The sequence below is a fragment of the Leptodactylus fuscus genome, chromosome 2 (genome assembly GCF_031893055.1).
Source record: "Leptodactylus fuscus isolate aLepFus1 chromosome 2, aLepFus1.hap2, whole genome shotgun sequence".
Taxonomy (NCBI): domain Eukaryota; kingdom Metazoa; phylum Chordata; class Amphibia; order Anura; family Leptodactylidae; genus Leptodactylus; species Leptodactylus fuscus.
In genome coordinates this window covers 274,853,590-274,877,000 of record NC_134266.1, presented here as the reverse complement: position 1 = coordinate 274,877,000, position 23,411 = coordinate 274,853,590, and the positions used below count along the sequence as shown (strand labels likewise).

At 46.2% G+C, this 23,411-nt stretch overlaps 2 protein-coding genes across 2 annotated transcripts; both read left to right on the top strand.

Moving 5' to 3' along the window:
• The first annotated feature begins 1,622 nt into the window (after positions 1-1,622).
• Positions 1,623-2,555, top strand: LOC142194164 (odorant receptor 131-2-like). Its single transcript, XM_075263180.1, has one exon. It carries the CDS (start codon positions 1,623-1,625, stop codon positions 2,553-2,555), a length of 933 nt encoding a protein of 310 aa, XP_075119281.1.
• A 19,158-nt stretch (positions 2,556-21,713) lies between these two features.
• LOC142194163 (odorant receptor 131-2-like) lies at positions 21,714-22,649 on the top strand. Its single transcript, XM_075263179.1, has one exon. The coding sequence runs from the start codon at positions 21,714-21,716 to the stop codon at positions 22,647-22,649; it is 936 nt and encodes a 311-aa protein (XP_075119280.1).
• Positions 22,650-23,411: the final 762 nt, after the last annotated feature.

Here is a 23,411-nt window from a genome sequence, read left to right as displayed (position 1 = left end):
TAGGGTAGAGCCAATCTTGAGATTTCAGTTTTAAAATCCGATTTACCATAATTTTCCAGCTTATCCCAATTGTGAAACTTGCTTGATCGCCGATTGGGATCCGATCTTTTCCGATCCCGATCGATCAACCCTACTAGTCAGTCACAGCCGCTCACCCTATCATAAGGTTATTAGATGGTAATTCTGATCACACCACCAGCCCGCACAGCAGTGATACCAACAGAGAAACCTGAATTGTCCTAAAAAAGGAGACTGTTGTGACTGTTCCAGTGGCCAGAATGACACAAGATTAATTTTTTTGTAGATAGATAGTGATATAGAAAAAAATCAGCGATTGTTTTTCGAAACTCTCTGGTTTACTGGTTTACATAATATGTCAGTAACATAGAATAAGTCCGGGGTTCCGGCAGTATTACACATCTGGGCCCCAGGGGATGGAAAACACTTCGACTCAAAACACAGATTAGCCCCTCGGATGCTGGGATCAATAGAGATCATGACATCTGTGAGGTTGGATGGGGATGGCCGCTTTTTACCTCCTTACACCCCTTCACCTTAAAAAGTGATCAAATGAACCAGAAAATGGAACCAATAAAAACTACAAAATGGCCAATGCAAAAAAAAAAAAAAAACACACCCTCGTATAGCTCCGTCAACAAAAAGTAAAAAGTTATGGAGGTAAGAATAGAGCGCCCTCAGGGGTAATGTTGACCACTTATTTCACCAACTCTTCTGCATGGGGACAAATCTGCTACATTGTAATCGCCATGTTCTCTATGTCCATACAGCCTAGCTGTCACGTCCTTGGAACTCTATATGGCCATATGTTCCCCACTAAGGCATGGAGAATTTAGCAATTTTTAAAGAACCGTTATTGTGAATGGAGTAATTTTGACCAAAATTTTGTTGACGTCATTGTCTTGAGTTTATCCGTAGAACCAATGACATACTGGACTGTTGTAATGACCTGGCCTTATAGGTAATAAAGGCAAAGTTCGACCCCTGTCTACCTTAGCCATGGCTTGACCAGCAGAAGGCTTGTTTATCTAGATTGTCCTCCTTCGATGATTCCATATAGAAGCCTGTCCCCACAATAGTGCTTAAAGCGGACCTTTCACCATCTCCACCAAACCTTTGATAGTTTCCACTCCACTGATTCAGTTAGATCTGAATTTTTTTTCTCTAGCCTCCAACACTCCTGAGTAATTGGTGTTGTTAGTTTCAGCACCCAATGTCCTAAGTAGACTCAGGCCTCAGACTAACTGCTCCAGCCCAGGACCACCTACCTGACAGTAGAGATCCTTGTTAGCATGGTGGTCCTGAGAGGAACAGCACGTATTTCTCAGGAACAATATGGGCAAGAGAAAAAAATCCATCTCTATTGAAGGCCACAAGGAACTAGAGGTGGTGGAAGGTGGTCTTCATGGAATCAGAAGATAGGAGGAGATGCAAGAGAGAGCTGCACATTGCTATCTGTCTCTCAAGCTTTTGTGATCTTTCTTTGATTTAGATTGACCTCTATTCTACAGAATAAGAAGAAAACAAATTGAAGGACATTCTGAAGTCTTCTACTCCGATGTAAACTGTTATATCTCTTTATTGCAATCTTTCAACCTTGAATTATGACAAACATTACAAATCCTCAACAGAATATAATCCAAATGGTCAATAAGAGCAACCACGAGATCTTCAGGGAGGTCCTTTTAGCTATAACCATCTGTAGCTTTGTGGTCTTCCTCTACATCATGGGTGTAATGCTGGCCATCTACTTCACCAGCTCTACCGCTCGAGAACAAGTCCGCTACGTCCTCTTTGCCCACATGCTCATCACCGACCTGATCTATCTGCTTTCCGGCCTTTTCCTTTTCTTGGCTTCCTTCTTCCCCGTCACCTTCCCGGTGCCATTTTGCTACATTATAATCATCGTGTCTTCTACGTCCATGAAGATCACTCCATACAACCTTGCCGTCATGTCCTTGGAACGCTACATAGCCATATGTTTCCCTCTAAGACACAATGAATTTTGCACTTTTCATAGAACCATGATTGCGATTGGCGTCATTTGGGCTATTGGGCTCATCCCTAATGTTGTTGACTTCATCGTCTTGTGTATATACGCCGATCGTGGCTTTTTCTCCTTGTATCTGATATGTAACCGAACATATTACCGCATCCACGCATCTCAAAACATGATCAGAGATATTGTCTACATCTCAACTTTTTCCTTGGTGGGACTGATCATCGTTTCCACCTACATCAGGATCATGATGGTTGCTCTGAAGGTCGGTTCTGGAAAGGACTCTGCAGTCAAGGCTGGAAAAACAGTGATGCTTCACGCCTTTCAGCTAATGTTATGTATGACGGCCTTCAGCTACACCTTACTAGACTTGTTACTCAAAGAGTATGTCTCTTTGTTCCCCATCATCAATTTCTGCTTCTTCATGTGTCTTCCGAGGTTCATCAGTCCTTTCATATATGGAATCAAGGATGAGTTTTTCCGGAAGAACATGAAAAGATTTCTGCTCTGCAGAGCCAAAAAGAGAGACGCAACTTAGTTTGGGTAGATATAGAATTATACCCAAATTTTTGGAAAAATAAAGCCTCTTTTAGTTTAGTTTTATCCAAATTCTTACATATAATGTACAAACCAAAACAAAATGGATAGATCTCAGGCTAAGTTCACATCTACGTCAGAGTCTTGGTTGGAGGCTCCACCAGTTCTTGCAGGACTTTTGTCTCCAATACTTTCAGTATGAAAATGGAAGACACCTGGAAGAGCCTATTATTGTCAATGGGGTCCACGTGTGTCTGCATGGAACCGCTATTTTAGCGGTCCGACTCTCCGTCGTTCAGATCCTCCTGCAGACCCCAACGATGGAGAACTTGGCGCAGATGTGAACCTAGTCTTACCCAGTCAGATTAATTAGTCGCAACAGTACATTGTCTTTTGTGCATGGACAACGTCTTGGACTCCCAGGCTGGTAAATACAGAACATTTGATGAGTTATTCGCTTTACAACAGACGATTAAAAATTCACTTTTATCCCAATAAATTAAAATCCATTGATGCAGTGGAAAACCATTTTCTAAGCTTCCGGTGCGGGTTCTCCTCCTCTTCAGCCTTCAGCTCTTCTAGTCCCAGGTTCCCAATAGAGCCTGGACTTCAGGAGTCATGTAGGTTGTGCCAATGTCATGACTCTTAGATATAAGTACTTGAGAAGACAATAGCGATAATAATATCAGTTACAGTTTAGACTCAACAACTTCTGTCTGAAATGAAATTGTCGGGAGAACCTCACAACCATTTGCGAATCTGAATCTCGTTCATTCAACGCTACCGTTTTTGCATTACAGTGCTGTATAATATCACTATACAAAGCCAAAACATTGAAGAGGTTAAAGGAGCTGTCCATAAATATGATCAAATTCCAGGCAATCCCCAAACAACAGCGGCTTGAGGACCACTTCACAGGCCAGTGACATCACGTCCATTCACCATGTGGTCAATCTACAACTTAGCTTAGTCCTATCAAAGAGACGACCCTTTAATGATCATATAATGGAAGTTGTACCACTTGATTGTGTCTCAGCTGTATCTTAGTTCTTGTGAGTAATCCTTGTGGTGTCTGGCGTTCCCCTACCATCCTCCTCCAGTCTATGTCTGACATCTGACATTATATGGCCTAGGTTTACTGTTAAGGCTTGCAATTTGGCTTCAGTGGACACATTGTGTCCATCAATGTCATGCTTTGACCCCAACGTTATGACATGGACTTGACCTATGTGACCACTGAGGCCTTCACAGTTATCCTCGGGCACGTTATGACAGCCAGAGGCAGGAGGAGGCCATACAGAGGACACAAGGAGGCTGCCCAGTATAAGTGAGTATAATTGTTTAAGTTGCCACACCCACCACCGAAGAGAACCCAAAGTATAATATTAATATTTCCAATTTTTGACAAATTTTCTCAAAGCAAATCCGTCTCTAGTTAAAACTAGAATTCTAGATGTAAATTAAAGATGAGTGAATATTGTGAATTTCAATTGGCACAAAAATTTGGAGAAATATTTTGTTGGTTCCAAACAGATATTTCAGGGAAAAAAAAAAACAACACTACGTATCTTTCCTGATGTCCACTGCAGCATCCTCTATAGTGACGTGGGGGTTATGGAGGTCAATGCTCGATGACATCGACTAGTGGATCCAATAATGTCATTAAGATGGCAGACGGCCCCATAAGAAGACCAGAAAACATAGAGGATACTGCGATGGAGCCCAGGAGAGGTGAGTATCCAGAAAATAGTCAAAATGTATTTTCATGGATCCTGTGTGAACTGAACCCCCAAAATTTCATAACCCTAAATCAGTTTCTTACTGAAGGTTCATCTCTAATGTGACTGCAAACAGAAGTCAAGGAAATGGAGAGAAATTAGTATTTAATACTTGATTTATGTTATATTCAATATATATTATACATGACCTCACACAATGCTTTATAATTAGAGATGAGCGAACAGTGTTCTATCGAACTCATGTTCGATCGGATATTAGGCTGTTCGGCATGTTCAAATCGAATCGAACACCGCGTGGTAAAGTGCGCCATTACTCGATTCCCCTCCCACCTTCCCTGGCGCCTTTTTTGCTCCAATAACAGCGCAGGGTAGGTGGGACAGGAACTACGACACCGGTGACGTTGAGAAAAGTAGGCAAAACCCATTGGCTGCCGAAAACATGTGACCTCTAATTTAAAAGAACAGCGACGCCCAGGTTCGCGTCATTCTGAGCTTGCAATTCACTGAGGACGGAGGTTTCCGTCCAGCTAGCTAGGGCTTAGATTCTGGGTAGGCAGGGACAGGCTAGGATAGGAAGGAGAAGACAACCAACAGCTCTTATAAGAGCTAAATTCCAGGGAGAAGCTTGTCAGTGTAACGTGGCACTGACGGGCTCAATCGCCGCAACCCAGCTTTCCCAGGATCCTGAATGGAATACACTGTCAGTGTATTCCCGTATACCCGATATATACCCCGATACCCGTTCCAACGGTGTGCCCCCCCACCTTCACCCCAGAAATACCCTGCAAGTCCCCTAGCAATAGAATTGGGGCTATATACACCCACAATTTTTACTACTGGTATATAGTGCCATTGTCTGACTGGGAATTCAAAGAATATATTGGGGTTATAAATACCCTCATTTCTTGCTACTGCCATATAGTGCCAGTGTCTGACTGGGAATTCAAAGAATATATTGGGGTTACGTGCACCCACAATTTTTACTACTGGTATACAGTGCCATTGTCTGACTGGGAATTCAAAGAATATATTGGGAATACAAATACCCTCATTTCTTGCTACTGCCATATAGTGCCAGTGTCTGACTGGGAATTCAAAGAATATATTGGGGTTACGTGCACCCACAATTTTTACTACTGGTATACAGTGCCATTGTCTGACTGGGAATTCAAAGAATATATTGGGAATACAAATACCCTCATTTCTTGCTACTGCCATATAGTGCCAGTGTCTGACTGGGAATTCAAAGAATATATTGGGGTTACGTGCACCCACAATTTTTACTACTGGTATACAGTGCCATTGTCTGATTGGGAATTCAAAGAATATATTGGGGTTATAAATACCCTCATTTCTTGCTACTGCCATATAGTGCCAGTTTCTGACTGGTAATTCAAAGAATATATTGTGGTTACGTGCACCCACAATTTTTACTACTGGTATACAGTGCCATTGTCTGACTGGGAATTCAAAGAATATATTGGGAATACAAATACCCTCATTTCTTGCTACTGCCATATAGTGCCAGTTTCTGACTGGTAATTCAAAGAATATATTGGGGTTACGTGCACCCACAATTTTTACTACTGGTATACAGTGCCAATTTCTAACTAGGAATTCAAAATGCGCAAGGCTCCCGGAAAGGGACGTGGACGAGGCCGTGGGCGAGGTCGGGGGAATGGTTCTGGGGAGCAAGGTAGCAGTGAAGCCACAGGGTGTCCCGTGCCTACTCCTGTGGGGCAGCAAGCATTGCGCCACTCCACAGTGCCAGGGTTGCTTGCCACATTAACTAAACTGCAGGGTACAAACCTTAGTAGGCCCGAGAACCAGGAACAGGTCTTGCAATGGCTGTCAGAGAACGCTTACAGCACATTGTCCAGCAGCCAGTCAGACTCTGCCTCCTCTCCTCCTATTACCCAACAGTCTTGTCTTCCTTCCTCCCAAAATTCCGAAGCTTTACAGAACAATAACCCAAACTGTCCCTGCTCCCCAGAGCTGTTCTCCGCTCCTTTCATTGTCCCTCAACCTGCCTCTCCACGTCACGATTCCACGAACCTAACAGAGGAGCATCTGTGTCCAGATGCTCAAACACTAGAGTCTCCTCCATCTCCGTTCGATTTGGTGGTGGATGACCAGCAACCCACCCTCATCGACGATGATGTGACGCAGTTGCCGTCAGGGCATCCAGTTGACCGGCGCATTGTGCGGGAGGAGGAGATGAGACAGGAGTTGGAAGAGGAAGTGGTGGATGATGAGGACACTGACCCGACCTGGACAGGGGGGATGTCAAGCGGGGAAAGTAGTGTGGATGTTGAGGCAGGTGCAGCACCAAAAAGGGTAGCTAGAGGCAGAGGCAGAGGTCAGCAGCTTAGGCGAAGCCAGGCCACACCCGGAATCTCCCAAGATGTTCCAGTTCGTACCCAGCCCCGAAAAACTCCCACCTCGAGGGCACGTTTCTCGAAGGTGTGGAGTTTTTTCAAGGAATGCGCCGAGGACAGATATAGTGTTGTCTGCACAATTTGCCTCTCGAAATTGATTAGGGGCTCTGAGAAGAGCAACCTGTCCACCACTTCAATGCGCCGTCATTTGGAATCCAAGCACTGGAATCAGTGGCAGGCAGCAACGGCAGGACAAAGGCCGCCTGCCGTTCACGCCACTGCCACTGCCTCTGCCACTGCCTCTGCCTCTGCCATTGCCACTGCTGACTGTGCTGGCGATGCACTCCAGAGGACGAGCCAGGACACCACTTCATCTGCCTCCGCCACTTTGTTGACTTCTACCTCATCCTCCCCTGGTCCTGTCTTATCTCCTTCTCCTGCACCATCAAAGGCACCATCAGGCGTTTCTTTACAACAACCCACCATCTCTCAGACATTGGAGCGGCGGCAGAAATACACTGCTAACCACCCACACGCGCAAGCCTTGAACGCCAACATCGCTAAACTGCTGGCCCAGGAGATGTTGGCGTTCCGGCTTGTTGAAACTCCCGCCTTCCTGGACCTGATGGCAACTGCGGCACCTCGCTATGCCGTCCCTAGCCGTCACTACTTCTCCCGGTGTGCCGTCCCCGCCTTGCACCAGCACGTGTCACTCAACATCAGGCGGGCCCTTAGTTCCGCGCTTTACACAAAGGTCCACTTGACCACCGACGCGTGGACAAGTGCATGCGGACAGGGACGCTACATTTCACTGACGGCACACTGGGTGAATGTAGTTGAGGCTGGGACTGCTTCCCAAACTGGCCCGGTGTACCTCGTCTCCCCGCCTAACATTCCTGGCAGGGACACGAGAAGAACACCCCCCTCCTCCTCCTCCTCTACCGCCTCCTCCTCCGCCACCGCCTCCTCCTCCGCCACCGCCTCCTCCTCCGCTGTTAGATTGACCCCAGCTACGAGTTGGAAACGTTGCAGCACTGGCGTTGGTAGACGTCAGCAGGCTGTGCTGAAGCTGATCAGCTTGGGGGACAGACAGCACACTGCCTCCGAGGTGAGGGATGCCCTCCTCGATGAGACGGCAATATGGTTTGAGCCGCTGCACCTGGGCCCAGGCATGGTCGTTTGTGATAACAGCCGGAACCTGGTAGCAGCTCTGGAGCTTGCCGGACTCCAACATGTTCCATGCCTGGCCCACGTCTTCAACCTAGTGGTGCAACGTTTCCTAAAGAGCTACCCCAATGTTCCAGAGCTACTGGTGAAAGTGCGGCGCATGTGCGCCCACTTTCGCAAGTCGACAGTAGCCGCTGCTAGCTTAAAATCTCTCCAGCAACGCCTGCATGTGCCACAACACCGGCTTTTGTGCGACGTCCCCACACGCTGGAACTCAACGTTTCAGATGTTGAATAGAGTGGTTGAGCAGCAGAGACCTTTGATGGAATACCAGCTACAAAACCCTAGGGTGCCACAAAGTCAGCTGCCTCAGTTTCACATCCATGAGAGGCCATGGATGAGAGACCTTTGTGACATCCTACGGGTCTTTGAGGAGTCCACAAGGAGGGTGAGCTCTGAGGATGCGATGGTGAGCCTTACAATCCCGCTCTTGTGTGTTCTGAGAGAATCCCTGATTGACATCAGGGATAACTCAGATCACACAGAGGAGTTAGGGATAGCATCCGATCCGTCACAGCTGGAGAGTAGGTCCACACATCTGTCCGCTTCACTGCGTTTAATGGAGGAGGAGGAGGAGGAGGAGGAGGAGGAGGAGGAAGAAGAGTTGTCCGATGATGTGATGGTGATACAGGAGGCTTCCGGGCAACTTCGAATCGTCCCATTGTTGCAGCGCGGATGGGTAGACATGGAGGATGAGGAGGAAATGGAGATTGAACTTTCCGGTGGGGCCAGAGGAGTCATGCCAACTAACACTGTGGCAGACATGGCTGAGTTCATGTTGGGGTGCTTTACAACCGACAAGCGTATTGTCAAAATCATGGAGGACAACCAGTACTGGATCTTTGCTATCCTTGACCCCCGGTATAAAAACAACATCTCGTCTTTTATTCCGGTAGAGGGGAGGGCCAATCGCATCAATGCTTGCCACAGGCAATTGGTGCAGAATATGATGGAGATGTTTCCAGCATGTGACGTTGGCGGCAGGGAGGGCAGTTCCTCCAGTAGGCAACCAAGTTCTCACCGGTCCACACAAACGAGGGGCACACTGTCTAAGGTCTGGGACACCTTGATGGCACCCCCTCGCCAAAGTGCCGCCACGGAGGGTCCTAGTGTCACCAGGCGTGAGAAGTATAGGCGCATGTTGCGGGAATACCTTTCCGACCACAGCCCTGTCCTCTCCGACCCCTCTGCGCCCTACACGTATTGGGTGTCGAAGTTGGACCTGTGGCTTGAACTTGCCCTATATGCCTTGGAGGTGCTGTCCTGTCCTGCCGCCAGCGTCCTATCTGAGAGGGTGTTCAGTGCAGCCGGTGGCATCATCACTGACAAGCGCACCCGTCTGTCAGCTGAGAGTGCCGACCGGCTCACTTTGATAAAAATGAACCACCACTGGGTAGAGCCGTCATTTTTGTGCCCACCTGTGTAAAGCACCCCAACATGAAACTCCATGTCTGTACTCAACCTCTCCAATTCCTCCGCATCCTCATACTCATCCACCATAAGCGTTGCACAATTCTGCTAATACTAGGCTCCCTCCACCCTGATTTCCCCCAACTCTGCTGGTTAGAGGCTCCCTCCACCCTGATTTCCACCAACTCTGCTGGTTAGAGGCTCCCTCCACCATGAATTTGCCCAAACTGGGCTGTTTAGAGGCTCCCTCCACCATGAATTGGTCCAAACTGGGGTTTTTAGAGGCTCCCTCCACCATGAATTGGTCCAAACTGGGCTGTTTAGCGGCTCCCTCCACCATTAATTGGTCCAAACTGGGCTGGTTAGAGGCTCCCTCCACCATGAATTTGCCCAAACTGGGCTGTTTAGAGGCCCCCTCCACCATGAATTTGCCCAAACTGGGCTGGTTAGAGGCTCCCTCCACCATGAATTGGTCCAAACTGGGGTTTTTAGAGGCTCCCTCCACCATGAATTGGTCCAAACTTGGCTGTTTAGAGGCTCCCTCCACCATTAATTGGTCCAAACTGGGCTGGTTAGAGGCTCCCTCCACCATGAATTGGTCCAAACTGGGTTTTTTAGAGGCTCCCTCCACCATGAATTGGTCCAAACTGGGGTTTTTAGAGGCTCCCTCCACCATGAATTGGTCCAAACTGGGCTGTTTAGCGGCTCCCTCCACCATTAATTGGTCCAAACTGGGCTGGTTAGAGGCTCCCTCCACCATGAATTTGCCCAAACTGGGCTGTTTAGAGGCTCCCTCCACCATTAATTGGTCCAAACTGGGCTGGTTAGAGGCTCCCTCCACCATGAATTTGCCCAAACTGGGCTGTTTAGAGGCTCCCTCCACCATGAATTTGCCCAAACTTGGCTGTTTAGAGGCTCCCTCCACCATTAATTGGTCCAAACTGGGCTGGTTAGAGGCTCCCTCCACCATGAATTGGTCCAAACTGGGTTTTTTAGAGGCTCCCTCCACCATGAATTTGCCCAAACTGGGCTGGTTAGAGGCTCCCTCCACCATGAATTGGTCCAAACTGGGCTGTTTAGCGGCTCCCTCCACCATTAATTGGTCCAAACTGGGCTGGTTAGAGGCTCCCTCCACCATGAATTTGCCCAAACTGGGCTGTTTAGAGGCTCCCTCCACCATGAATTTGCCCAAACTGGGCTGGTTAGAGGCTCCCTCCACCATGAATTGGTCCAAACTGGGGTTTTTAGAGGCTCCCTCCACCATGAATTGGTCCAAACTTGGCTGTTTAGAGGCTCCCTCCACCATTAATTTGCCCAAACTGGGCTGGTTAGAGGCTCCCTCCACCATGAATTGGTCCAAACTGGGCTGGTTAGAGGCTCCCTCCACCATGAATTTGCCCAAACTGGGCTGTTTAGAGGCTCCCTCCACCATGAATTGGTCCAAACTGGGTTTTTTAGAGGCTCCCTCCACCATGAATTGGTCCAAACTGGGCTGGTTAGAGGCTCCCTCCACCATGAATTTGCCCAAACTGGGCTGTTTAGAGGCTCCCTCCACCATTAATTGGTCCAAACTGGGCTGGTTAGAGGCTCCCTCCACCATGAATTTGCCCAAACTGGGCTGTTTAGAGGCTCCCTCCACCATGAATTTGCCCAAACTTGGCTGTTTAGAGGCTCCCTCCACCATTAATTGGTCCAAACCGGGCTGGTTAGAGGCTCCCTCCACCATGAATTGGTCCAAACTGGGTTTTTTAGAGGCTCCCTCCACCATGAATTTGCCCAAACTGGGGTGTTTAGAGGCTCCCTCCACCATGAATTTGCCCAAACTCTGCTGGTTAGAGGCTCCCTCCACCATGAATTGGTCTAAACTGGGGTTTTTAGAGGCTCCCTCCACCATGAATTTGCCCAAACTCTGCTGGTTAGAGGCTCAATCCACCCTGATTTTCAAAACAAATGTTGGTGCCAACCTCAACTTACTACAAGGGCCAAATTCACTGCTGGTGACAAGCTCTCCTCACTGCAAGTGCCAAATACACATGTTTCAAGGTGTTTTCCTACTGTCAGAGAGGTGGTATTGAGTGTGTAAAGTGTGTAGTTGTTAGGCTGTGATGTTGGGGTAATAGAGGGTCTTTGGTGTGTTAGATGCCCCCAGACATGCTTCCCCTGCTGTCCCAGTGTCATTCCAGAGGTGTTGGCATCATTTCCTGGGGTGTCATAGTGGACTTGGTGACCCTCCAGACACGGATTTGGGTTTCCCCCTTAACGAGTATCTGTTCCCCATAGACTATAATGGGGTTCGAAACCCATTCGAACACACGAACATTGAGCGGCTGTTCGAATCGAATTTCGAACCTCGAACATTTTAGTGTTCGCTCATCTCTATTTATAATCATAGAGGATGACATCACGGTAAAAATTTTTACATCAAATGTGATATGACATTATATGTGGACATATAGGACATTAAGGGCAAAGCTATGAGACTTCCCATATACGAGCGTACGTTATGTATCTTAATAAATGACATAGAATAACATGATATGATGTGTAATAATATGAAATATCTGACATCATGTTTATTAATATTGGACCCCGTGTGTAATAGTGACATCACATGTAATAATATATGACATCGTAGAATGGGACTCTATTGTAGCGCATCGTCCTGTGTGATATAAAAGTGTAATAAAGAAGGGAAAATATCTATGTATCTCATTTTAGTTCTAGAATTCTATTGCAGACAAGATCCTACAATATTATAACCAACCAGCAAAATCCTTGCCAGACTGACGTTCACACCCCCACCAACAGGTGGCCCCAAGTGGAGATATATAGATAGAATGTGTTAGAAATGCCCAAAGGTAATTCCCAATAGGGAAAGGGAAGACAGAGATTGTGAGCCCTAAACTTAGGCCCAACCCATGTCCCTACCTATTTGCTGCAACTGTCCTAATGACAGGGACAACTGGACGACAAACCCTACTCTCGATAAGCGACTAGACCTCACAACACAAAAGAGGAGTCAACAAGCCAAGGGTGAAATAAGAGAGACAAAACAGTACCAAATCGCAATCCAAAAGAGTAGTCAGAAAGCCAAAAAGTAGAGGTAAGTAAATACAATACAAGAGCAAGTGAAAGGCTTAGCAAGGTCGGAGACACAATAGCCAACAACCATGTTTGGGCTGATGGCCAGTGAAGGAAGTCCAGAACCCGCCCAAGGCTTGATTGGCAGATACGCGGTCAATCACAAGCACATAAACATTAACAGTGCCAACACAGAATGACAGGAGTCTGAGAGCAGGGAGTCATGAGCGGACAGGCATCCTGCGACGTACAATGTGGCCAGAGGATGGCATAGGAGTTTGAACGGGTAAGGACATAACACAGGGTATGTTCAATAGTAAAAATAGTACCCCCCCCCCTTTATGAAGGGCCACTGGACCCTCAATAGACAACCCAGGTTTTGAATGGTTCTGCTGATGAAACAGACTACTGATACTTACTATACCTGAGGAAGAGGCCAAGAGCCTCGAAAGCTTGGAATCTGTCATCATTATTAGTTGGTCATTTAACCCTTTCCCGCCGATGGCATTTTTTGATTTTCGTTTTTGACTCCCCTCCTTCTAAACCCCATAACTTTTTTATTTCTCCGCTCCCAGAGCCATATGAGGTCTTAATCTTTGCGGGATACATTTTTCTTCATGATGCCACCATTAATTACTCTGTACAATGTATTCAGAATGGGGTGGATTTGAAGAAAAAATGCATTTCTGCGACTTTCTTACGGGCTTCGGTTTTACGGCGTTCACTGTGCAGCCAAAACGACATGTCCCCTGTATTCTGTGTTTCGGTACGGTTCCAGGGATAACACATTTATATGGTTTTATTTACATTTTGACCCCTTAAAAAAAATCCAAAACTGTGTTAAAGAATTTTTTTCTAAAAGTCGCCATATTCCGACGGCCGTAACTTTTTATACGTCAGTGTACGGGGATGCATAGGAGGGCGTCATTTTTTGCGGGGCCGGGTGTACTTTTTAGTTCTACCATTTTCAGGAAATGTTATTGCTTTGATCAGTTTTTATTCTAATTTTTATCAGAATCAAAACAGTGGAAAAAACAGCAGTTTGGCACTTTTGACTATTTTTCCCGCTACAGCGTTTACCGAACAGAAAAAATATTTTCATAGATTTGTAGAGCGGGCGATTTCGGACATGGGGATACCTAACATGTATGTGTTTCACAGTAATTAACTACTTTTATATGTGTTCTAGGGAAAGGGGGGGGATTTGAATTTTTAATACTTTTTATATTTTTTTTTATATGTTTTTTTTTTTTAATTTTTTTTTGCATTTATTAGACCCCCTAGGGGTGCTGAACCCCAGGGGGTCTGATCACTAATGCAATGCATTACAATGCTGCATAGACCAGCCTGCGGCCGTGGAGCCTTGTAATGGCTCCTGGCTGTCATGCCAACGTGACGTCGACCCTGGAGCATGCTGGGCAAAATGTCCGGGGACCGATCGGAGGCATTAGAGCCAGTTGTCTACTGCTTAAAGCCATAGTTACACACACACCTGACACCCGCTGTACTATTACGGCGCATGTCTGGAAGGGGTTAAAAAGGTATCAGCTACTGAAGACTCTCAAGTTTTTTTTGTTTTTTTTTTTATACTCAGACATGGAGCATGAAAGTCCTTGCCAGGGACCCACATCCGCTCCTGAAGATTTCTACTGTACCAGGTAGTAGACTGAGTTCTGTATCCAATGGGAATCCAGAATTTATTCAACTTGGGACCACACGGTGGCTCAGTGGTTAGGACTGCATCCTTGTAGCGCTTGAGTTCTGGTGCTCAAATCCCGCCAAGGGCAAAAATCTATCTGCAAGGAGTTTGTATGTTCTCCCCGTGTTTGCATGGATTTCCATCCGATACTCCAAAACACATACTGCTAGGGGAAAAATGTACATTGTGAGGTCTATGTGGGGCGCACAATCTACATTAAAAAAGAAGAATTTTCTCAACTTCATATTCTAGTTCTCCCTGAATTAGCACAGATGCAGGAGGACTCGATGAAGGAATGATAGGTGTAATGTGTTTTTTCAAAAGAGATTTATGAAACACATTATAAATACAGAATGTCTATGGGGCCACACGGTGGCTCAGTGGTTAGCACTGCAGCCTTGCAGCGCTGGAGTCCTGGTGTTCAAATCCCGCCAAGGACAAATAACCATCTGCAAGGAGTTTGTATGTTCTCCCCGTGTTTGCATGGATTTCCATCCCATATTCCAAAGTCATACTGATAGGGAAAAATGTACATTGTGAGTTCTATGTGGGGCTCACAATCTACATTTAAAAAAAAAAAAAAAAAAATACAGAATGTCTTAGGCAGTTGTAGTTTAAATGACACCGGATTAATGACATCAGTGATGGTTAGGGTTGAGCGATCGGGATCGGGAAAGATCGGATTGCGATCGTGCAAATTTCACGATCGGGATCGGCTGGAAAATGATCTGGGGCATTATCATACAGGCCCAAAGCCTTATGGTAGCAGTAGCAGCCTGTTGTCATACAGGCCCAAAACCTGTGCTGGCAGTAACAGGCTATTACTACTAGCACAGGCTTTGGGCCTATATGGTAATATCCCAGACCACGTGACATCTGGGATATTACCATATAGGCCTGAAGCCAGCTAGGATTAACATGAGCACAAACAGAATGTCATGCGTTTTCCCCCCTTGGCTTATACTCGAGTCAATAAGTTTTCCCCGTTTTTTTGTGGTAAAATTAGGGGGGTCGGCTTATATTTGGGTCGACTTATACTCGAGTATGTACTTGCAAAATCGGCACTGCACCAAATTCAGTACAGTGTCAGCTTTCAAACAGGGATGCAAACCCCACAGCGCCACCCCCCTTCCCTCAGCAGTGGCCCCCCACACAGTATTATATGCCCAACAGTGCCCCCCGTGGTGCTATTATTATACTCCAGACCCCAGATTACAATAATTGGAGGTCCAGGGAAGGTGGATAACAATAACAAACACTGATACTCACCTTGCCTCATCTTTCCTGGGCATCCTGGCTCCGGCTGTCTGCAGCATCTTCGCTCATCTTCCCGACGTCTCTGCTAAGGCCTGTGATTGGTCCTCAGCGGTCACGTGGGGGTGCACTAACGTCTTTATGCGCCCCATGTGACCGCTGGCACCTGATCACAGGCCTCAGTCACAAGATGGAAGAAGTGAGTATATGTGTTTATTATTTTAAATCATCTTCCCTGGCTATTATCTATTGAAAAGGGGCCCGGCGACATGCCGGGGCCCCCTTTAATTTACAATATGTATAGCGGTTGGGGAAGCAGGCTTTCCCTGACCGCTGTCACAGTAGTATCGGGCCCCGGCCATCTCCAGTTGGCCGTGGGCCCTGTACCTTGTTTGGCCTGGTCGTGGTTGCACTCCCTGCGACCATGATTGTTACGCCCTTGCAGAAGACACTTTAGGCTTAGGCCCCACGTCTTGGGCTGCAGCAAAGAAGGCAGTGGGACACACAGCAGCGGCAATGCAATGCAGTTTTTCCCACATCGCTTTTCACAGAAAGTCTGCAGGGGTTTCTGAGTCACCCCGGCTCGGCCTCTGTGGATTCACAGTGTGAGCAGGCCCGACACTAGTTAGGAATTGATGGCCCTATGACTGCAGCTCCGCGCCTGTGAGGTCTCACCTCTGCAGAACCCCGGACTACTCACTGCTGCTTTGCACACCATGCGGCTGCAGCACACCCTGCACCTCCACACCTCTCTGCTCTCTCCTGCAGACTCCTGCACACTAACCTGGAACTCAAAGAGAAGATCTCTTCCAATTATACATATAGGGAAATGATCAGCGTTTCCATAGGTATAATTGACATACTGCAATTTTCAAAACTGTGATCGTTTTGGAAATCTCAGCATGTCCTCAGCACGTATTTCTTGACAGGTTGTAGATGAGATTCACTAGAATGCCATCCACCATCCAGTGACTGCGTTTTCTTCTGTGGTATTTAATCCGCAGCCAAGCCGTGGCATTTACATTATGTGGAGCCCTGGCCTTAGGTATGAAACCTGGAGGAAACTTTAACGAAACTCTGTCAGGAAAGAAGGAGACATAAGGTTCTTCAGAAGAGAAGACCTGAAGATCTCCAACTCTTTTTGCTGACCAATAGAAAGGTCACTTTTAGCATACAAAATCTAAATTCTACCTCCTCCAAGGGTTCAAAGGGCATATCACGAAGACCTGTGAGGAAGGTGGATAAGTCCCACTGAGGAATGGGAGCTGAGATGGTCGGGCTGGCCCTTGCTGCTCCCTGCAAGAATCTCTTGATTAGAATCTCGAGACAGGCCCCTATTTAAGACGGCAGACAGAGCAGCTATTTGAACCCTAAGAGCAGAAGGACAAAGACCCTTGTCAGTACCATCCTGAAGGAAATTTAGAACATCAGCAATGGAGGGTGCGGATCCTCTGATTCCTCTGCTGGAAGACCGGGAATTGAGGATGGAGCAGATTCTGGATAAGTTTCTGTTTGTAGTCTCTGTTCTGGATAGAGCGAGTGTATTTAGTGCTGCTTCAGAAAGTCCACTAGATCTTAATTGGGACCGGTCAACCTCCAGGCTGTCAGGTTTAATCTCTTCAGATCCAGGCACATCTGGGATCCTTGGGAAACCAGGTTCTGGATGGAGGGACGTTTACAATCCAGCCTAGGCCTTGCAAAACTCAACAACCACCAGATATTTCGACCAAGACCAGCCAGTCGTCTAGGTATGGCACAATGAACAACCCTTGGGAAAGAAACATAGAAGAGTGTGAGTGCGCGGTGGAACTACTATGGCGCCAGAAATGTCAGTGGCGTTAGAAGATGTCGCCAGGACATCTGCCTGCCCTACCAGCACACCGGGGCAATAACACTCATTATTGTGGGTACTGGTAGCTACTTACCTGCAGAGATGGATGGTTCGGTGCCCGGTGTTCTCCTTCTTCTTTGCCTCGCTGCCCCTGCCTCCCAGGTTAGTGTCTTAAGAGCTAGGAAGGCGGGGCTTGTAGTTTAGGAGAGTGTGGGCAGGTAAAGGGTGGGGAGACGTGACGTCTCCCCTCCCAGTAGCCGCCCACACTCTCCTAACCCACCCACACTCTCCTAACCTGGGAGGCGGGGGGCAGCAAGGCGAGAAGAGCAGCATGGAGCGGCAGCGAGGCGAAGAAGAACACCGGAGCAGCCATCTCTGCAGGTAAGTGGACACCAGGGGGGACTAAGTAGCCAGAGGATTAAAAAAAAAAATCCTCTGACTACTTAGTGATTCACTACACAGCGTGGATTCTAACAATTAAAGTGTTCAGTTGTTAGATTCCATGCTGTATAGTGAATAGGATTGCTTTTAAAATCCGATCTCCGATTAATAAAAAAATCTCATTGACTTGCTTTGGGATCAGAATTGGGATCGAGATCAGGTTCGAATGAAAAATGATCGGAAATCGGATTTCAAAATCGATCCTGAAAAGTCAATATCAGCTCAACCCTAGTATCTACCATCCACTTCTACAGGGGCTGAACGTTTTGCGTAACTTTAACCATCAAAGACAGTCTTCTCAGGGAAGTCGTGGTAAAAGCCAAGGCAAGGAATACGGTGTTCATTGTAGAGGTATCAGACCTTTATAGTATATCTTGTGTATGTGCCATCCATGTATTTTGTGTGTGGGGGGGGAACAAAAAGTGGTGACCCCATTCAGTGCACAACCACCAAAGTTCACTTAAGTTGAGTATTGATATATAAACCCCACAATAATTCATCATTTCAGCTTTTTTCCAATGTAAAAAAATATTTTAGGTAAAAAAACACTGGTCAATGGTTCTAAAATTGGGTGGAAAAAAACCTCTTTATCGTTGTTACTAAATCACAGAGAACAAATACAAAAATGTCAAATGAGGTGATGACGAAGTGACTAAACTCAGTCGTGCGTCGCCATATTGCTAAGTCAGATATGTATAATATTCAGACAAAAAACACGTTGTATCTAGGGAGACATACATGATGGTCGGAGGCCGCGACGCTGAGGAACACTGCCCAGTGGGACAATAAGGCAGAGATGAACTAATGATGTCGGAAGCCTATAAATACAGATGGAGATGGAGGAGGTTGTGTGTTCCCGATAGACTGAAGAAGAAGCTTTGACCTCCGATCCTCGGTTTCACTGTGAGTAGGGGGTACAAGGGAATATTTACTTAGACAAATGTTAGAATACTAGAGCTCTCCTAGTTGGTGGGTGAGATTTTTATTCTTAAGATGTTTGACCACAAGGTAAATTTCGAGGTAGAACCAGTAAGGTGGAACCAACTGGGATGTCCATTTGTCCCTGTAAGGGTTGTTTTAGGAATACAACTCCTGCTATCATATACAGTAGAAGGGACCATAGAAGCATCTCCTATTCTTACGACACTTTCCATGCAGCAGGTTCCTGGTTTGACCTGAAAAATGTTCCACCAACAAAATCAGCTGTACAATCCAAATAACCTATCTAAGTAGATGTCTTCTCCACCGACCAAAGTCTTCAACTAGAATCTCCAAATTGAATGTAGCCTTTACTCTGTCCTTTAAAGGAGAATAACCATTGGAAACATGTCATTGTATCATGTCACAAGTTGTATTGATGAGGGTTCGGGCTCTAAGACCCCCATCAACTGCTGGATCCAATGGCTGGAGTACTCGGCTATATTCGGCTTTGCTTAGCTCTTCTTGGAGACACAAGCAGTGAGGGTTATGTTCAATAGTAAAAGTACAGGAGTCTGTTCACATTAGGAAGGAAAAATGTATTCCTGATATGCTGGGACTAAAAATAAGAGATCCTATCATGATTCAGTTCAAGTTTGATGTGTGGTTTTGGGGTAAAGGTTTGGTTTAAGTTAGTTTCAAACTTGAAATTGACCTAAACTATGGGTAACTTTCCCTACCTAATATGGGTTGCTGGGCCAAGCTATGGTACAGTAGGTGGCTGTGCCTAGACATAATGGATGCCTCTGCCTAGCAAATATGGGTGGCTGTGCCTAGCTATAATGGGTGGCTGTTCTTGGCTAATATGGGTGGTTAGGCCTAGCTATAATGGGTGGCTGTGCCTAGATATAATGGGTGGCTGTTCTTGGCTAATATGGGTGGTTAGGCCTAGCTATAATGGGTGGCTGTGCCTAGCTATAATGGGTGGCTGTGCCTAGCTATAATGGGTGGCTTTGCCTAGCTATAACGGGTGGCTGTGCCTAGCTATAATGGGTGGCTTTGCCTAGCTATAATGGGTGGCTGTGCCTAGCTATAATGGGTGGCTGTGCCTAGCTATAACGGGTGGCTGTGCCTAGCTATAATGGGTGGCTTTGCCTAGCTATAACGGGTGGCTGTGCCTAGCTATAATGGGTGGCTTTGCCTAGCTATAATGGGTGGCTGTGCCTAGCTATAATGGGTGGCTGTGCCTAGCTATAATGGGTGGCTTTTTCTAGCTATAATGGGTGGCCGTGCCTAGCTATAATGGGTGGCTGTGTGTAGATATAATGGGTGACTGTGTCTAGCTATAATGGGTGGCTGTGCGTAAATATAATGGGTGGCTGTGCCTAGCTATAATGGGTGGCTGTGCCTAGATATAATGGGTGGCTGTGTCTAGCTATAATGGGTGGCTGTGCCTAGCTATAATGGGTGGCTGTGCCTAGATATAATGGGTGGCTGTGTCTAGCTATAATGGGTGGCTGTGCCTAGCTATAATGGGTGGCTGTGCCTAGATATAATGGAGGATGTGCCTAGCAAATATGGGTGGCTGTGCCTAGCTACAATGGGGAGCTGTAGTTAGCTATAATGGGTGGCTGGGCCTGGCTAATATGGGTGGTTGGGCCTAGCTATAATGGGTGGCTGTGACTAGATAATATGGGTATTATGGTTAGCTAATATGGGTGGCTGTGCCTGACTATAATGGGTGACTCTGCCTAGCAAATATGAGGGATGTTTCTAGCTAATATGGGTGGCTGTGCCAAGCTATGATGGATAGCTGTGAAGTTAGAATAAAGTGCCCTCAGACATAATGTTGACCACCTATTCCACCAGATCTTCTGCATGAGGACAAACACTGTTCAACTTTCTTCACAGGCAAGCAGAAGAATACCTCCCCACAATCTGACCAATAGTAATGGCCCCTTTTAAACTATTGGAGTCACAAACTCCCACCTGTAGCCTAACCAAACCTACAATTTAGTTTATGTTCTTCTTTTAAGCATAAACCACTTATTAATCTTATTGGTTATTTTGTGTCCGCAGACTCCTGAGTCTTCTTCTATACACTTATATGAGGCTGGACATCTGGATTGATGTGTTGGGTTTAAAGCCAAAAAGATTTATCAAGGTGAATCCGGCATCAGATACAATGGAGAGCCTAAACCGGGACACTTTGTCTTGCACTATGAAGGGGAAAGTCCTCACCACCCAGTGATGATGGTAAGCTGTAAGTCCGGTGAGGCCACACGGTGGCTCAGTGGTTAGCACTGCAGTCTTACGATGGAGTCCTGGTGTTCAAATCCTGCCAAGGGCATAAAACCATCTGCTAGGAGTTTGTATGTTCTCCCCGTGTATGCATGGATTTCCATCCCATATATATATGGAAGGTCCTCTTGAGATATTACATTGCAGGGGGACTCCTAGGCAATGTCCCTGAGTAGAGAGGAATAGTTGGGGGTGGGTATCACCTAAGAACAATTTTTGGTGTGGAATGATTGTGATGGGGAAAGTGAAGGAGAATATAGAGACTGACAGTCGGGGGAAGAAGTTAGTAGGGTGTTTAGACTGGGGGCAGAAAGACAGATTTGGGAGTCGCTTACATATACAGGTCGATGGTATGGAATACTAAAAGAAGTGATTGGATGATCATAGTTGTAGCTGATGAAGGGAAATGACAAGTATTGTGATACCCCGACAAATTAAATTGTTTTTTCAGGCTAAACATATTGATGACATATCCCAAAGTTGGGTCATGAATACCAGATCAGATATCCCCATCGACCAGTTGTTCACAACAGTTAAAACACAGAGAATGGAGCAGTAAGCAGACAGGGCTCTTCTCTGTAGTACAGCAGACCAGCTCCAACTCATGCCACTACACAGAGATATGTGCTGTCTGCTTCCTGTTCCATTCTCTGTATCCGCTGCTGAGAACAAGTGGTCAATGGGGGTGGTGGGAGATAGGAGGAGATGCTGAGAGAGCTGGACATTACTATCTTTTTCTCAACCTTTTGTGATCTTTCTTTGGTTTACCTTGACCTCCATTCTACAGATTAAGAGGCAAGATAATTGAAGGAAATTATGAAGTCTTCTACTCCAATGTGAACTGTTACATTTCTTCGTTGCAACCTTTCAATCTTGGATTATGACAAACGTTACAGATTCTCAACAGACTGTAATCCAAATGGTCAATAAGAGCAACCTCGAGATCTTCAAGCAGGTCCTGTTAGTTATAACCATCTGTAGCTTTGTGGTCTTCCTCTATATCATGGGTGTAATGCTGGCCATCTACTTCACCAGCTCCACCGCTCGAGAACAAGTCCGCTATGTCCTGTTTGCCCACATGCTCATCACCGACCTGATCTATCTGCTGTCTAGCCTTTTCCTTTTCTTGGCTTCTTTCTTCCCCGTCACCTTCCCGGTGCCATTTTGCTACATTATAATCATCGTTTCTTCTACGTCCATGAAGATCACTCCATACAACCTTGCCGTCATGTCCTTGGAACGCTACATAGCCATATGTTTCCCGCTAAGACACAATGAATTTTGCACTTTCCATAGAACCATGATTTCAATTGGCATCATTTGGGCTATTGGGCTCATCCCTAATGTTGTTGACTTCATCGTCTTGTGTATATACGCCGATCGTGGCTTTTTCTCCTTGTATCTGATATGCAGCCGAACCTATTTCCGCATCTACGCAGCTCAGAACATGATCAGAGATATTGTCTACATCTCAACTTTTTCCTTGGTGGGACTGATCATCGTTTCCACCTACATCAGGATCATGATGGTTGCTCTGAAGGTCGGTTCTGGAAAGGACTCTGCAGTCAAGGCTGGAAAGATAGTGATGCTTCACGCCTTTCAGCTAATATTATGTATGACGGCCTTCAGCTACACCTTACTAGAGATGTTAGTCAAAGATTATGTCTCTTTGTTACCCTTCTTCAATTTCTGCTTCTTCATGTGTCTTCCGAGGTTCATCAGTCCTTTCATATATGGAATCAAGGATGAGTTTTTCCGGAAGAACATGAGAAGATTTCTGCTCTGCAGAGCCAAAAAAGTTTCTGTAGATATATAGTTACAGCAAATTTTTTGGAAAATTAAAGATTGTTACCCAGTAGTTTAGTTTTACCCAAATGTTGCCATATAATGTACAAACCCAAAAACTTTTTCATCTCAGGCAAGGTTCACATTGGTGTCAGAGTCTTTGTTTGAGACTTCTCCACAGAAACTGTTAGTCAATACTAAAGGTTTCAGTATAAAGATGGTGGACACCAGGAGGAACCCAATATGGTCAATGGGGTCCTGAACAACGGAGAACCTGACGCAGATGTGAACCTAGCCTCACCCAATCAGATTAAATTAGTCACGGCAACACATGGGCTTCTTTAGCACAACAAAAACACTGCATGGACAACTCCTTGGACCCCAAGGCTGCTAAATACAGAACATAAACATTGACGAGATTATTGGATTTGCCCATAAATAAAAAAAATTCCTGTCAATCCCCAAACAACAGCGACTTGAGGACCACTTCACAGGCCGGCGACCTCACATTCATTCATGTGGCCCATCTACAGCTTAGCTTAGTCCTATCAAAGAGACCGACCCTTTAATGATTGTATTGGAAGTTCTACAATTCGATACTATACTTTGTGCCATAGTTGTCCCAGTTCTTGTGAGTAATCCTTGTGGTGTCTGGCATTCCCTTATCGTCCTCTTCTGGTCTCGTTGGGTACATCAATGTTCTGAAGCTTTGACCCCAGTGTTATAATATGGGCTTGCTCCATGTGACAGCTAGACGCTGAAAGAGTCCAATGGAGGACACCAGAAGGATGCC